Source organism: Pan troglodytes, chromosome 19, assembly GCF_028858775.2.
Source record: "Pan troglodytes isolate AG18354 chromosome 19, NHGRI_mPanTro3-v2.0_pri, whole genome shotgun sequence".
Taxonomy (NCBI): Eukaryota; Metazoa; Chordata; class Mammalia; order Primates; family Hominidae; genus Pan; species Pan troglodytes.
In genome coordinates, this window is record NC_072417.2 from 96,186,235 (window position 1) to 96,203,083 (window position 16,849).

Sequence of the window (16,849 nt, forward strand, 5' to 3'; positions counted from 1 at the left end):
TGACCTCCCCAGGGATTCTCCCTTTTGCTTGTGTAAATGTCTCTCCCAGTTTCAACAGCGGAGGGTTGAGAGCAGGCGTCCAGCTTGCTCAGGACTCCAGGTGTGCTTGTGTAAATGTCTCTCCCAGTTTCAGAAGCGGAGGGTCGAGAGCAGGCGTCCAGCTTGCTCAGGACCCCACTTTTGCTTGTGTAAATGTCTCTCCCAGTTTCAGAAGCGGAGGGTTGAGAACGGGTGTCCAGCTTGCTCAGGACCCCGGGCGTGCTGTTGCTCTTCATTAGCCTGGACACCGTGGCGAAAGCTGTGCTGTCAGCACTTTGGAGGCTCCAGTTCGCGTTGCCTGTCAGTCACCAGGGACAGCTCCGGAGCCGTTCACAAAGCCTTGTTTTCCTTCTGGAGCAGATTTCTTGTGCATTTAGCCTCCAGCCTGCTCAGTGACAATTTCAGGAGCACAGGAAACAATGTGTCAGATACGGGTCATGTTTTTCAGAGCAGCGTGCATGCATGTGTGAGAAATATTCTTCCAGTGGAAACATTGCTAGCAGAAAACATGCTCTTTACCGCAACTGCTTGATGGGAGGCAGGGGTTGGAGGGTGCTACGTGCTTGGCTTCTCTGTAGGCGACCTCCAGCCTTGTTTCAGGCGTGTCCCTGGAGCTCCTTTCTGGTGGTCGTGGTGGGCATATGTCCTCCTGTCGCCTGGTGCCACCTGCGGCCTTCACAACAGTGGTGGGCTCCAGGCCGGGCCTGCCTGTGCCTGTCTGGACTTTGCCTCTCTCCTCCAGCCGCTGGGCGGCCTGCTCATCAGGCCTAGTGCGTCTCCTAAACTCACTGTGTGTCTTTCCCTCCACAACGTGCAGCCTCTCTGGACTGTGTGTTCCTTACTCCAGCTCACCTTCTTGGTCTAGTTTCATTTTTCCTGGCTGGTTTAATCTTCAGGTGCTTTTTAACCTTTATTTTTGTTATTTTAATGTGCTCATTCCATTTTTGTAGCTAGGTTCTGGGACGGGGTGGCCTTTTTATTCTTGATTTCACAGGGCCTTCATCCCAAAGTAGCTGCAGGGCCTTCATCCCGAGTCCTCGCAGGATGCAGCTCTGGTCAGTGCCTGCCTTCCCTTTTCCTGGGTGCTCAGTGTGTGATTGTCAACCGTGGCCTAAAAAGGTGGCTCTGGACAGCGCCTGCTTTCCCTTTCGCTGGGTGCTCAGCATGTGATTGTCAACCATGGCATAAAAAGGTGCAGCCTCAGAGCAGGATGTCTGAAGACACCAGGAAGCCAGGAGTTGCTGGGGTGTGGGGCGGCCCACAGCCCTGCATGGTGGCTGCTCCAATCTTGTCCTTCCCTGGGACGTGTGGTAAGCTGCCAGCCTCTTCTGAAACGGGTCGGAGAAAGGGCATTAATTATATTAACTGTAAGAACACCCAGCACCCAGGAGGGTTAACTTACTCCCCGCTCCTTTCCTGGGCTGGGTTATGCAGTGAGTGGAACTGCACCCATCCCCAGGGGGTTCAGGATCTGTGTGGCTGATGTGGCTGTCCCCCAAGCGTGCACGACTCCCTCAGGACCTGGGACCCACTCCTGACTCCCATCACCAGCCCTGCAGCATTACCCCGGACCTAGGAAGTAGCGCCAGACCCCAGGCTGTGGCAGAAGCAGGGTGCCTTGGAGAGGAGTGTGTCTGTGTCTGTGCCAACCCCATTGGTTTCTCCCGTGAGCAAACCAACTGAACCTGTGCCTGGGCCCAGCTGTGGGTCCTGCTGACTTGCCCGAGAGCATCTTCTGAGACACTCGGTGTGGAGCGTCTGGAAGCCACGGCACTACGCTGTGCCTCCCCCTCGCCCGCCGCCCCGTGTCAGCAGGAGTCTCACCACGTGGGTTCCTTTCTGTTGAGCTTTACGGTTTCATCGAGGTTTTGGACTGGGTGATGTGTTCATTCAAAAGTCAAACGGAAGGGAAGAAGACAGCCTCCCCAGACCCCGGAGCCCCCCCGCAGGTGACCTGGGGCACCCGTTCCTCATCCCTCCGGGGACTGATGCAGGTGTGAGCAGATGGATACAGAGGTTTTCTTGTTTTGTTTTTGAGATGGAGTCTCGCTCTGTCGCCAGGCTGGAGTGCAGTGGCGCGGTCTTGGCTCACTGCGATCTCCGCCTCCTGGGTTCAAGCCATTCCCCTGCCGCAGCCCCCAAGTAGCTGGGACTACAGGCGTGCACCACCACGCTTGGCTAATTTTTTGTATTTAGTAGAGACGGGGTTTCACCATGTTGGCCAGTCGGGTCTCTGTCTCCTGACCTTGTGATCTGCCCGCCTCGGCCTCCCGGAGTGCTGGGATGACAGGCTGAGCCACCGCGCCCGGCTGTTTTGTTTTTAGAGATGGGGTCTTGCTCTGTTGCTCAGGCACCATGATAGCTCACTGCAGCCTCTACTTCCTAAGTTCAAGTGATCCTCCTGCCTCAGCCTCCGAGTAGCTAGGACTATAGGTGTGCAGCACCACACCCAGCTAATTATTTTATTTCATTTTTGTAGAGATGGGGACTTGCTATGTTGCCCAGGCTAGTCTTGAACTCCTGGCCTCAAGCAGTCCTCTTGCCTCGGTTTCCCAAAGTGCTGGGACTATAGACCTGAGCCCTGTACCTGGCTAAAATTGTCTCTTTCATTTTACACAGATAATGGCTTACTTGTCACACTTTAACACCAAACGCATCTTTGAGGTCATTTTACATTAGTGCTGTTCCTCTTGCTCTTGATGATCTGAGACCTGTGTACCTGCGACACTCTTTACCCGCCTCCTCTCTCTCTCTCTCTCTCTCTCTTTCTTCCTCTCCCGCTCATCCGCCCACTCATAGCTTCCACTATTTTCTGTTGTCTTCCCTCCTCTGAGACCCCCCTGTGCTTCCAGGAGTGCCTTAAGCTTGGATCTGAGGGCAGGAACTCGCCCCGGCTGCTTGGCTTCTCCCTGTGCCCCTGGTGTCCATGGACAGGGTCCCCTGTCCGGTTCCACTGTGCCGTGGTGGTGCTGGGCCTCTGAGGCGAGCCGGATGGACGGACGGCATCCCCTGGACCCTGCCACCCTTGCCACTGTGCCACAGTGAACACGTGTCTGATTTAGAAGTAGACATTGGCCTGACAGGCATTTGTTTTGGTATTTTTAAGTCACGGTAACCTTGGTGTTTTGTCAAGTTCATTCAGATGTTAACTAAATCTTTGTGAAAGGTGTGAAGCATCTTTCTCCAATGAAGACCCTAAAGGACGCAAGTGCTGATGTGAAAATACGCAAGGGGCTCACGAGCCTCTGGGCAGACAGTACACGTCTGGAACTTGGACACAGTTTAATTGTGATTGAGTCCGTCGGTGACAGTGAGCTCTGAGGAGCCCGCTGGTGGACGCTGGTGTCTGTCTCAGCCCCTCCTCTCTGGGCTGGGCACGCAGGAGGCGAGGCAGCCACCGGGCGGACAGGCACTCTCCGATTTTCCTAAGTATTCTTGTCCATACTGATTGCCAGCTAGTCATACAATTTAGTGGGTTTTCCTAAACATTTATTTGCTGTCAAATCAATTTAATTAGAATCAGGAGAGCTTCTGAACCACCCCGGGGAAATTAGTACATATAAAATATTATGACTTGATCGATGGCCATTGCAATTGTTCATTAAAAGTTCATATTTCAAATACTGTGAAAAATCTTGAAATGCCAATTCATTCTTCTAGCATTTAATTCTGAGTTTGACTAAACAGTGGGGTGTCATTTAAAGAAGGTCTTCTGCTCCCTTTTCCACTGACGTCTTCCTGTGCTGGGATTCCTGTTTTAAGTTCCTACTTTTCTGAAGTGTCTTATTTCTTTCTCTGGGAGCGTGGGTGTTGCCCGTACTTGGAGCGACACCACTGTGGTGGGAAAACCCCCCCTGGGACGGCACGGATGGGACGGTCTCTTTGTCTGGGGACTGACCAAGACTTGTCCTCACTCTCGGGAGATCTGAAGAGGCCCTGGGGTAGGCACGGCTGTTGTCTTCATACTCAGTTGCAGTGTGTTATTTCTTCAGCCAACTGATGATTTGTTTTTTTATTTTGAGACGGAGTCTTGCTCTGTCACCCAGGCTGGAGTGCAGTGGCACGATCTAAGCTCACTGCAACCTCCGCCTCCCCGGTTCACGCGATTCTCCTGCCTCAGCCTCTTGAGTAGCTGGGATTATAGGCGTGAGCCGCTGTGCCCAGCCTTGATACTTTAAAAACTTAGGAATGGGTTTTAGTGAGCCTTATGTGAGCCTTACAGGCAGAGGATATGGACCTGCCAGGCTGTGCTCCTTGCTATGCTGTGGGCTTTGAACCAAAAGCTGACACGTGGGCTGTGGTCTCAGGATCTTTGTTGCTCTCAGTTTCCAGGAGACTGACAAGGCGTGGCACGGGGGATGTCTGGCGCTGGCGGAGCTGGGCAGGAGAGGCCTGTTGCTGCCGTCTCGACTCGTGGATGGTGAGTAGCTGAGGCACGGTCAGGGGGGATGTCTGGCGCTGGCGGAGCTGGGCAGGAGAGGCCTGTTGCTGCCATCTCGACTCGTAGATGGTGAGTAGCCGAAGCACGGTCAGCTGCGTCACCAGGCTGTCCGTGGCAGGCTGCAGCCCTTCGTCTGAACCCATCTCCGCGGTGTGGCCCTGCCGCGGGCACGCACAGAAGAGCTTGAGAACAAAGTCTGTCTACCTTTTTCTCGCATTGGCCTTTGTAATTTCCTAATTGCCTCTTTTGTCTGCTGTGGAATTTTAATGCCACAGATTACCCTGTGTAGCTGGTTTTGGAGGGCCACGAATCCTTGTAATGTCTGATTTTCTTACTCCCCAAAACCAGTTTTCATTCTTGAGGGACATTGTCGCCCCTTAAGGACACTTGCAGTGGCACCTGCTTCAGTTGTAGAACCAGGTACCCCTGGCAGCATCCTGGGTCACCTGGAGTGACGTGGTGCTTCCTGGAGATGAGGCTCACGCCAGCGTGAAACCAGGGTGGGAACTGGGGTGGAGGGCCGGGGGAGCTCTGCAGTGGCCAGCAGTGGGGTGGGGACAGAGGGCACAGCATGGCAGATGCAGAGGCACTGCCCCAGACCAGCTCTTGTGCCGTGGCCACACGCAGCCCTGTCTGTGTTTGGTGGGGAGAGTCCCTGGGTGTGGCTGGCAGTGCCCTCTGAGGGCAGGAAGGAAAGGATGTCTGTACAGGATAGAGTGGGGGCCCATCCTGAGAGGGCCCCACCACAGAGACTTGATTCTGTCCAAAATAAAGACACCTGAGATGTGGTGGCCTCACGTCTTCCCAGTGTGGAGCTGTGGTGGCGTCTGAAGTGACCGCTTTGCATTTGGCATTTTGATGTATGGGGAGAGCTTTTAGAGCCTGCAGTTCTTTTTTTTAATGTCTCTGCTTATTTTTTTTCAGACTTCTTTAATGTTTAGACCTCTTTATTGCGATCTAATTTACATACCATAAAATGCACTCATTTAAGTATACGGTTAAGTGGTTTTTGTATTATTTACAGAGTTGCGCAACTATTGCCATAATTTAATTTCCGAACATTTTCATTGCCTCCAAAGGAAACCCTGTGTTTAAGAACTCACTTTTTACTCTCCCCAGCACCCCCGCCCTGGCAGCCACGTCTCCAGTGTCTCTGTGAATTTGTCTTTTATAGACATTTCCTAACAGTGGAACCTACAACATGTGATCTTTGGCGTCCGAATTCTTCGACTGAGTTTCTCTGTGTCGTAGCCTGTGGAGTGCCGCCTTCCTTCCTGTGGCAGAGCCTTGTCCTGCTGTGTAAATGCACCACACGCCACGTTTTGTCCATCCTTTTCATCAGATGATGTACATCTGGGTTGTTTCCACCTTTCACTGTTAGGTTAATGCTGCCATGAACATCACGTACACGTTTTTGAGTGGATGTTGGGTGTAGACCTAGTAGAAATGCTGGGTCATACGGTAACTCCATGTTTAACTTTCTAAGAACCTGCCAAACTTTTTCCAAAATGATTGCACCATTTCACGTTCCTGCCTGTAGTGTGTGAGGGTTCTGCTTCTCTGATCCTCACCAACACTTGCTTTTATCTTTTTTTTTTTTGGACGGGGTTTCACTTTGTTGCCCAGGCTGGAGTGCGGTGATGCAATCTCTGCCTCCCAGGACCAGGCGATCCTCTCACCTCAGCCTCCTGAGTAGCTGGGACCACCGGTGCCCACCACCATGCCAGATTAATTTTTTTTTTAGTTTTGTTAGAGACAGGGCTTCACCACATTGCCCAGGCTGGTCTTGAAGTCCTCAGCTGAAGCAGTCCACCCGCCTTGGCCTCCCAGAGTGTGGGGAATACAGGCGTGAGCCACCACACTTGCCCCCTGCTTCTTTTAAAAAAAAAAAAAAAGCCGTCCTAGTGAGTGTGAAGCGCCACCTTGTTTTGCTTTTCATCTGCTTTTCCCCAGTGACTGATAACACTGAGCATTTTCTGTGTTTGCCCGTTTGTATGTCTTCTTTGGAGAAATGTCTGTTCAAGTTCTTTACTCATTTAAAAAAATATTTTTTTAATTGTTATTGTAAGTAAGAGTTTTTTTATGTATTCTGGATATAAGTCTTTTATTGGATATATGATTTGCAAATGTTTTATTGTGTTCCATGGTTGCCTTTCAGTTGTAGGCTGTACCTGGTGTGTTTTCAATTTCTTTGATGGTGATATTTGACCCAGGTTTTAAATTTTAATTAAGTCCAGCTCATCAGTCTTTTTCTTTCTTGTGTTTCTGGTGTCATAGCTAAGAAATCATTGCTGACCCCAGAACCATGAGGTTGTGGTTTCATTTAACGTTTTGTTCCATCCGAAGTAAGTGACTCGTAATGTTTATTTGTGACACTAGATGTGTGTGAGGGTGTGTGTGTGAATGTGTAGCTGGGATGGAATGAAGTCCCTGCCTGTGGGGAGCCAGCTCCAGGTTCACTCAAAGGAGACAAGAGACTCTACTGGCTTGTGTGTGTGCTCTGTCATGTCTTATGGCAACACGCACTGACCCCAGGCAGCTGGGGCGAGAGGATATGGGTGTTGGCGTCATAAACGAAAAGGGTAAAGCTATCGTTCAGAAACTGATACGTGATGTGGAATACACTGGCCCATGACCTTCGCATGGTTGGTTGGCCCCTTCTGCCTGGCAGTGCCCTCCATGTGAGCTGAACCCTCTTTGCAGCCCCCATTCTGTACCTGGTGGGACATGGAGAAGCTGTGCTGTCTCTGCACAGGGCAAGGGTTATTTCAGGCAGGGGTGAAAGAGATCCCATCTTGGGGCTGACTCAGGAGGTGACAGGGCTGACATTTGATGAGCATTTGCAGCATACTTTTTGTGTTTTTGTTTTAGACCTCACACCATTCCTCTGAGAGCCGTCTTGTTTATATAAAGCTATAGTTGGGAGCCACGTGTGGTGGCGGTGCCTTTAGTCCTAGCCTCTTGGGAGGCCAAGGCAGGAGGATCACTTGAGCCTAGGAATTTGAGACCAGCCTGGACATCATAGTGAGACCCCCTCTCTGAACAAACACACACACACACACAAACACTGCAGCTGTGGGAGCCAGGAAGTCTTTCTGGTGTCACAGCTCATGCTCAGCCCTTCGGCCTCCTCCATGTCACTCGACTGAGCTGTCCCTGCACCTCCTTGTCTCCTTGGAGAGTTACTGTGGTTCTCTGTCAGTTTGGTTTGAAAAGTGAAAACAGGCTGGGCACGGCGGCTCATGCCTGTAATCCCAGCATTTTGGGAGGCCAAGGCGGGGGGATCACCTGAGGCCAGGAGTTTGAGACCAGCCTGGCCAACATGGTGAAACCCTGTCTCTGCTAAAAATACAAGGATGTGGTGGTGCATGTCTGTAATCCCAGCTACTCGGGAGGCTGAGGCAGAAGAATCGTGTGAACCCAGTAGGTGGAGGTTGCAATGAACCGAGATCGCACCACTGCACTCTAGCCTGGGTGACAGAGCAAGATCCTGTCTCAAAAAAAAAGAAAAAAAAGCATGAAAACAAATGCTTGGCAAATAAATGTTGTAGAAAGACACAATATAGATGAGCATGTTTGATGACTAAAGCTTTTGTTTGTCTTAGAGGAAATGTGGAGCTTCATTGGTGCGTGCTAAAGGAGGAAGAAGTAAAACTAGGGAAGTCAGGTGGGCAGGCAGTGATGCGATGTTTGCCTGGAAGGCACCCTGGGTCTTTCTGCCCTTAGTCCTCTGAATAGGGGGACTCTGCCTGCTGGACTCAGGAAAAAAGCATCGCATTTTCTTTGGGTTACTTTTTAGGGAATCCTGCTGATTCCTCTCCACACATACAGTGCACACACACACAGAATCTCCATCTGTTGTGCTGTAAGCCTATTTCTTGGTCTCTGACTCTGTGCACACCACCACGCCCAGCTAATTTTTTAAAGAAATTCGAAAGCAGCCTGCGCAACAAAATGAGATCCTGTTTCTACAAAAATTGTTTTAAAAAGGTAGTTGGGTGCAGTCCCAGCTACTCAGGAGGTTGAGGTGGGAGAATTGCTTGAGTCCAGGAGGTTGAGGCCGCAGTGAGCCATGATCGCAGTGCTGCACTCACGCGATCCTCCTGCCTTGGCCTGTGGACAGTGGGCCATGTTCTTTTTCTCTTCGCATCATCACCTCAGTTTGAGGACTACTGTTAAAGGGCTACTTGGTCTTTATTTTAGGTGATTCAAATTCCAGGACTTTTCTTGAGTGGTCCTGGCGTAGGTCCTTTCACCTTTTTTGTGGCTCCTCTTTGAACACCTCTGTTGTTGTGGCAGGAGAAGGTGGGCACTCCTCACCATGAGTAAGCTCCTACAATGTTTGTGAACCCTTATGGTTTCCTTTGTTGGATACAAGAAGCACAGGTGGGGGGATGTATTTGGTTTAAGTTTACCTTTTTTTTTTTTTTTTCTTTTTTTGAGACAGAGTCTTGCTCTGTTGCCCAGGCTGGAGTGCAGTGGCGCCCTCTTGGCTCACTGCCAGCTCCATCTCCCAGGTTCAAGTGATTCTCATGACTCAGCCTCCCAAGTAGCTGGGAGTCAGGCGCCCGCCACCATGCCCAGCCAATTTTTTTATTTTTGGTAGAGACCGGATTTCTCCATGTTGGCCAGGCTGGTCTCGAACTCCTGACCTCAAGTGATCTGCCTGCCTTGGCTTCCCAAAGTGCTGGGATTACAGGCGTGAGGCACTGCGCCCAGCCAACTGTACTATTTTGATAAAATGTATACATGTGCTCCTTATTATGCATTTTGTGGTTTTCATCAGTATTTTGCTTTTTGAAAAATGTCAAATGTTCTGATCTCTTTGGACATTTTGTATGAACCCTATTTCCCTTGCTATCCTTATTGATTGAGAATTGTGCATATTGATTTGGGTAATAATAACTAGCATTTGGTGTTTTTCTGAGCTTGGATGTGTAGATTCATGTCTTTCATCAAACTCGGGTAGTTTTCAGTCATCGTTTCTTCAGGTATTTTTGCTGCCCCTCTCCTCTCCTTGTGGGACTCTTGTTATGTTAATACACATGTTGGTACGCTTGATGGTGCCCTATGAGTCTCTTAGGTTCTGCACTCATTTCAGCTCTTGAGTCCTCTTGTTATGTTAATACACATGTTGGTAAGCTTGATGGTGCCCTATGAGTCTCTTAGGTTCTGTGCTCATTTCAGCTGTTGAGTCCTCTTGTTGTGTTAATACACATGTTGGTAAGCTTGATGGTGCCCTATGAGTCTCTTAGGTTCTGCGCTCGTTTCAGCTGTGGAGTCCTCAGTTCCAGAATTTCTCTTTAGTTTCTCTTTTAATAATTTCTTTTTGAGACAGGGTCTTGCTCTGTCGCCCAGGCTGGAGTGCAGTGGTGGTATCATGGCTTACTGCAGCCTCAACCTCCCAGGCCCAAGCAGCTCTCCTGCCTCAGCCTCCTGAGTAGCTGAGACCACAGGCCTGCTGCACTGGAAAAAAAAAAAATTGTAGAAACAGGATCTCACTTTATTGTCCAGACTGCTTTCAAATTCTTGGACTCAAGTGATCTTCTTGCCTTGGCCTGCCTTGGGATTATAGGAGTGAGCTGCTGTGCCCAGCCTGTTTTTATAATTTCTGTCTCTTTATCAACATTCCATGTTAGTTTAAATGTTGTTCTTTTGGTCTCCTTTAGTTCTTTGTCCACAGTTTTCTTGAGATCTGTGAGCATATTTAAAGCCGTTGATTTAAAGTCTTTGTCTAAGACTGAGCACAGTGGCTCACACTTGCTTCCCAGCACTTAACCTTTGCTTTAAAGCCTAAAAAGGAAGAAATCTTTGCATACGTGTTTCCCAAATAACAGATTTGAGGGCTGTGTTGGTGACATAGGTCTGTTTATACACACTGTGTGGCTAAAGCAGGTCTCTGTTAAATTAGCATCTACAAAGCTTTTCTCCTGCCTTCCCTCAAACTTAGGAAGCTCCCTATGCAATCTTCAGGCTGGGGTCCTTCACTGCCCCCTCTCAAGGAGGCCTACCCCTTCCCCCAGAAGGTGCAGTCTGTCACCCCATGTCTTATAAAGTGTAATTGTCTGGTGTCCCAAAGCCACAGAGAAGCCCATTCTAACCTTCCTGCAACTTTCTGAAGGTTGGAGAGCATGTTTGTTTTACTGCTAGGAGGCTCAAGGTCCCTGTGAACCTGCATCAGGTAGTAAGCCCTGCATGTCAGAAATACAGACTGCCTAACTCTTATCTAAGGTGATGTTTTGAGAAAATTTTTAAATGTATAATAAATTTTATAAATTTCGAAAAAATTTTAATAAACATTAAATTTTTATAAGTTTATATAAATGTTATAAATTTTGAAAAATGTACAGAGTTGCATTGGAGCACACGCTCTCAGCGTTCATCGAAGACGTACAAGCAGTGTCTTACGACGATGTTGCTGCAGCTGCCTTGGGGTCTTGTTAAAAGCACCATTCAGTAGATTAATTCCCACCTGTGGACTGTGTTTTCTGGCTTCCAAAAGAAACTGTCATGTTTTTCTCTCTGGATGATGAAAACTCTGCACGTCCTTCCTATGACAAATGCGATTGGCGCCCACTGCCCTTGGCAGTCGAGGTGAGGACACAGCGTTTCTGTGACGGTGAAGGGGACAGGGTTTGGAGGGAGATTCAGACATTAAACAAGGAAACAAAGAAGGGAGCAATTTCAGAGAATGGATAAAGTCGTTAAGAAAATACAAAAGGGCGGTGAGATCCTCAGTGATGGGGCCAACCAGTGACTTGAATAAGACTTGGGGAAGACCTCCTGGGGCAACCTTTACGCTGAGAGCTTCTACCGTGAAGGAGCCGAGCAGGATGGACTCCTGACCGCAGCATCTCAAAGAGGAACGAAGGCTCGCACGAGCTGGGACAGCGGAAAGAGCAGAAGAGTGGGCACAGAAAAGCGCCTGGGGGCCAGATCCTAGAGGATCTGGATCAGGAACACAGTGAGGGGTTTGGAAATTATTCGACATAAAGTCGGATACTGGGGAATACACGGGAGTGCAGTGGAAAGGAAGAGCGAGGGAGAGTGAGGCCATTCGGGAGCCACCACAGTGTTCGGAGTGAGACCAGAGCTGTGAAGAAGGAGAAAAGGAAATACGCTGCATGTAGGATTCTGAACTCAACGACTTTGCTGTTCTATTCAGTGAAAGAGAGTGAGATAGTAAGAAGGTCAGTGAGGGACATGTTGGAGCCTTCCACATAGTAATGGTCTACAAAGTTATGGATTGATGAGTTCGCACAGGAGGGAGTGAGAGATGAGGAAGGTGAATGGGTGGAAAAGCTCGAACCGGGTTCCCAGGCTCACTGGCATGGGGAGGTGGAGAAAAGGGGAGGAAGCAGCCGACATGGAAACCCGCAGAAGCTCCTTCAGAAGGGATGTTTTATAGGAGAGGAGTCCGATTCTGAGAGGGGGAAGGGGTGGAGGACCAGAGTTTCCTCACAGGCTCTGGAGCACCGAGGTGGATGGTAAATTCCAGGAGAGCAGCTCCAGCTGAGGTCTAGGGACAGGGCGTTCCCTCCCTGGTAGAGCCGTTGGGGCTCAGTGCCGAGGCTGGCTCAGGCTCTCGTGGGGGGCCCTGCTGTCTGTCCAGCCCTGGCTGTGGCCTGGCCTGACCCTGCTGCCCCCTGCAGGCCTGTGTACCTCAGTTCCCAGGTGATCAAGGGGCCCTGGGAGAGGTCGGCTCTGAGCACGTCCTGACATGGCCCCAGTGTCCAGTTCCCCGCCTGTTTTTGTTGGCTTGTTTAATCTTGGTAGGCTTTTAAGCTTTCAGGTTTTCAGGAAAATGCAAAGCATGAGACATCTTTGACTTTGTACGTGGACCGATTGTTCTTTTTTTGTGTTAATGGTGTTTTTTTCCTTGTGTGAACGTGTGTGTTTCATGTTGCACTCTGCCCTGCTCTCCCTCCCTCCCTCCCTGTAGAACGTGGCATTTTGGCTGAACGTTAACACTGGTGGGGGCAGACGGCAGTGGGCCCCTGTTAAGACTGTTTAGAAAGGGCGTTGTCGGCATCTTCTCTTACATGTGAATTCAAGGATCCTTTATTTTTTTTCAGCTTTATTGATATGTAATTCGCCTACCATATAATTCACCCATTTAAAATATATAGTTCCATGGTTTTTAGAATATTCTATTATTACTTAGAAAATTGTGGTAAAATATGTATAACAAATTTGCTCTTTTTATTATTAAGCATGTTAATCCAGTGGCATTAATTACACTCTCACTTTTGTACAACCATCACCATTATCTGGTTCCAAAACTTCTCATCACCCCAGATTAAGAAGTCACTCGCCCCTGATTCTCCTTCCCTTCAACCCTTTGTAACTCTAGTCTACTTTCTGCTTGAAAAAGGACTTTGCCTGTTTTAGAGATCTTGTACAAGTGGAATTGGACAATATTTGGCCTTTCATGTCTGGCTTATTTTATTTAGCATCATGTTTTCAAGGTTAATCTGTGTTGTAGCATGTATCAGAATTTTCTTTCTTTTAAAGGCTGAATAATATTTCATTGTATGGACATACCATATATTTATTTTATTTTTACTTTTATTTTTATTTTTTTTTTGAGACAGAGTCTTGCTCTATCACCCAGGCTGGAGTGCAGTGGTGCGATCTCGGCTCACTGCAAGCTCCGCCTCCCAGGTTCACGCCATTCTCCTGCCTCAGCCTCCCGAGTAGCTGGGACTACAGGCGCCCGCCACCATGCCCGGCTAATTCGTTTTGTATTTTTAGTAGAGATGGAGTTTTATCATGTTAGCCAGGATGGTCTCAATCTCCTGACCTCATGATCCACCCACCTTGGCCTCTCAAAGTGCTGGGATTACAGGTGTGAGCCACTGCGCCCGACCCATATATTTATTTTTTAAAGATAGGATCTCACTGTATTGTCCAGGCTGGAGTACAGTGGCTATTCACAGGCCCAGTCATAGTACACTACAGCTTCCAACTCCTGGGCTTGAGCGACTCTCCCACCTCAGCCTCCTGAGTGGCTGTGATTGCAGGTGTGCACCACCACCCCTGGCCATATTTTCTCGATCCATTCGTCAGTGGACACTTGGGTTATTCCCACCTTTTGGGTATTGTGAATAATGCTGCTGTGGACATGGATACAAGAACCTCTTTGACACCCCTTTTTTTAGTTCCTTTGGGTATATACCCTGAAGTGGAATTAGTGGGTCATGTGGTAATTCTATGTTCAGCTTTTTGAGAGCTTATCACTTTTTGTATGTAAAAATTACGAGTGTTTAGTTCTTAAGTCGGGTCATGCATAAATGCAGAAACGTAGTTAAAAAAGTCTCTTTTTTTTTTTCTTTTTGCTATAAAGCTCTAGGAATCGATTTTGCTTTTAGAGATAGACACAAAGGGCTTATCCTGGTTGCAATGGGTGAGCTATTGCAGATGACCTTTGGAGGAATTGTGTCGGAGTGTAGAATTTTCACAGTGTAGCTCGCCATGCATCAGGCACATGTAGCCTGTGCCACAACCATTGTGCCTGGGCGGGGTTCCCCATGCTGCCCTGTTGCAGGAGGATGCTCTGCCCCTGCTTCTCCCTATTTGTCATTTAAGATGATTCCTGGTGCTTTTTGGTGAGCGATCAAATGGTGTTCTCAGAATCTTTGGGCCCTTGACAACGGAGGGCTGTATTCTTGGGGGTGTGATGTGAGAGCTCCTTGTCTGCAGGGTGTGAGGCTTTGGGTCCTGAGTGTGGACCGTGGCATGTGATGTCTTGTCATGGCTCCCTGCACGGCTGTTTAGTTTCTGAAAGCTGGAAGTGTAATATTTTTGTTCTTTGCCAAAACATACTGGTGTATATAAACAGAAGTGCCCAGGTGAGCGACTCAGCACTGCGCCTGTGTTTATGGTTCTGCGTCTGACCGTGTGCCTTTTAGGCTGGTGTAGTGGTTGTCTGAGGTGGGTGCCTGACAGGGCTGGGGGACCTGCTGGTGTCCTTGCTGCTGCTTTAGGGACAGCTTGAAGCAGTGTCCTCAGATACCCCTTGGAATTGTGACAAACTCTGTATCCCTCTTATAAGTTTTATAGAACTCTAACCAGTTGCAAATAACTATTTGCCATCCTGAGTATTGTCATTTTAAAATAAAACTATTGCGTCACTCATCTGAATAAATCTAGGAAATTGAGGTAGAATAATCTACCATTCTTCGTTAAAAAATTTACAGGGCTGGGCGCCGTGTCTCACATCTGTACTCCCAGCACTTTGGGAGGCTGAGGTGGGAGGATCACTTGAGCCCCGGGAGGTTGAGGCTGCAGTGAGCTGTGATCGCGCCACTGCACTCCGGCCTGGGCCAGTGAGCGAGACCCTGTCTAAAAAACAATTTCATAGGCAAGTTTTTCTCTCACAGAAATTTTATTCTTCCTTTTTCTTCTTAAGCCCATATTTCCATTTACTTTTTTCCCAGAGCATTTTACCCTAATGTAATGTATTTCTCTGCCTAAGAATCTTTATTGATCTATCATTTATCTGCAACGAAAGAAAATAACATAAACATAAACTTCAACTTTTGCATTTTGTATGGCCATAAGATGCTAGTTATTTATTTATTTTTTCCACAGGTGTTCATGACTTTTTTTTTTATTATTTTTTTAACTATACTTTTAAGTTTTAAGGTGGTAGTTATTTAGAAGTTTTTCTAGATTGGGTTTTAAAAAATTTTTAGTACAGAGTTGACCAAAACAACATAAAATAGCATATTATTGAAATTTAGCTCTTAATAAGATAGCTGTTTAGTTTGAGTTATCTTTTGATGAGTCAGGCTTTTTTTGTTTTTATTTTTTGAAATGATTCTTGCTCTGTCACCCAGGCTGGAGTGAAGTGGTATGATCTTGGCTCACTGCAGCCTTGACCTCCTGGGCTCAAGCAATCCTCCTGCCTCAGCCTCTCAAGTTGGTGGGACTACAGGCAAACATCACATTGCTCAGCTAATTTTTGTATTTTTTGTAGGGATGGGGTCTCCCTATGTTGCCCAGACTGGTCTTGAACTCCTTGGCTCAAGCAGTCCTCTCACCTCAGCCTCCCAAAGTGCTGGGATTATGGGTGTGTGCCACCATGCCTGGCCGTGAGCCATGCTTTTAACCAGAATAAGGCAAGGTTCTGCAACAGTACTATTTTTACTTTTTATTTATTTATTTTTTTTGAGAAAAGGTCTCACTCTGTCACCCAGGCTGGAGTGCAGTAGTGTGATCATGGCTCACTACAACCTCTGCCTCCCAGGCTCAGGCCATCCTCCCGCCTCAGCCTCCCAAGTAGCTGGGACCGCAGGTATGTGCCACCACACCTGGCTAACTATTTTTATTAGAGACGGTGTTTTTCCATGTTGCCCAGGCTGGTCTCAAACTCCTGACCTCAAGCAATCCATCTGCTTTGGCCTCTCAATGTGCTGGGATGACAGGTGTGAGCCACTACGCCCGGCCCCTATTTTTACTTTCAGTTTTAAGTGCTAAGAAGTCTTATTCATTCAAGTCTTATTCAAGTAGCTAGGAATGGCAGAAATTTTGCTTTAGCAATGCTGGTGTTTCAACTTTTTCCAAGCTCACGCCTGACCTCTGTGCTCCGTCACTGAGCAGCTTCAGTAGGGTGGCCTCAGTCCTGTGAAGTGATGCGTAGACAGCCACCTGCATGGGGAAGCATTTCCCAGTCACTGGAGCAGTTCCCATCGTAGCGTCCACTGCATGGTTTCCAGTGTGTTGGGTGAGAGGCTGCCTTTCTTGAAAAGTGAGAGAAAGGGCTGTTGTGAGAGGGGACATGGGGATGGAGAAACCCTTTCTCAAGCAGAGCCTTAGGGGCTGAGGCTCCGGAAGTGTACGCTCCTAAAGCACTCTGAAGCCTGAGGACCCCATGGATGGCCTTTGAGTAGCCCCAGGGGTGCTTCGCACACGCCGGTACTTGACCACTGCTTTAAACCCATGTGCATACATGCACGCTCACACACATGCACAGATGCAGAAGTGCATACACAGGTGTACATGTGCACACTGACACATGCACCTTGACACGTGTACACCCAATCGAATGTGCACACCTGCCCCCACAGATAGCACACGCACACACCCACACAATCGAATGTGCATACACCCACAGATACACACACGTGCACACCCGTACAGTCGAATGCACACACCCGCAGATATGCACACGTGGACACCCACACGATTGAATGCGCTCCCCCACAGATATGCTCATGTGCACACCCACACAATTGAATGCACACACACCCCCCCACAGGCACACATGCACACCCACACAATCTAATGCACACACACCCCCATAGATATGAGCACGTGGACACCCACACGATTGAATGTGCATACACTCACAGATACACACACATG

At 48.5% G+C, this 16,849-nt stretch overlaps 1 protein-coding gene across 6 annotated transcripts in view; it reads left to right on the plus strand.

The window, feature by feature from the left end:
- The window catches only part of TBCD (tubulin folding cofactor D), a 202,876-nt gene that overhangs the window by 60,856 nt on the left and 125,171 nt on the right, over positions 1–16,849 (plus strand). For all 6 annotated transcript variants that reach the window (XR_010153175.1, XR_010153174.1, XM_024350788.3 and 3 more), the window contains one exon: positions 4,365–4,459. Coding sequence is in view for 4 of the 6 variants with exons in the window: in XM_024350788.3 (XP_024206556.1) it covers positions 4,365–4,459 (95 nt within the window). In the remaining 2 variants the exon portion in view is untranslated. The remainder of the gene's footprint in view (positions 1–4,364; positions 4,460–16,849) is intronic.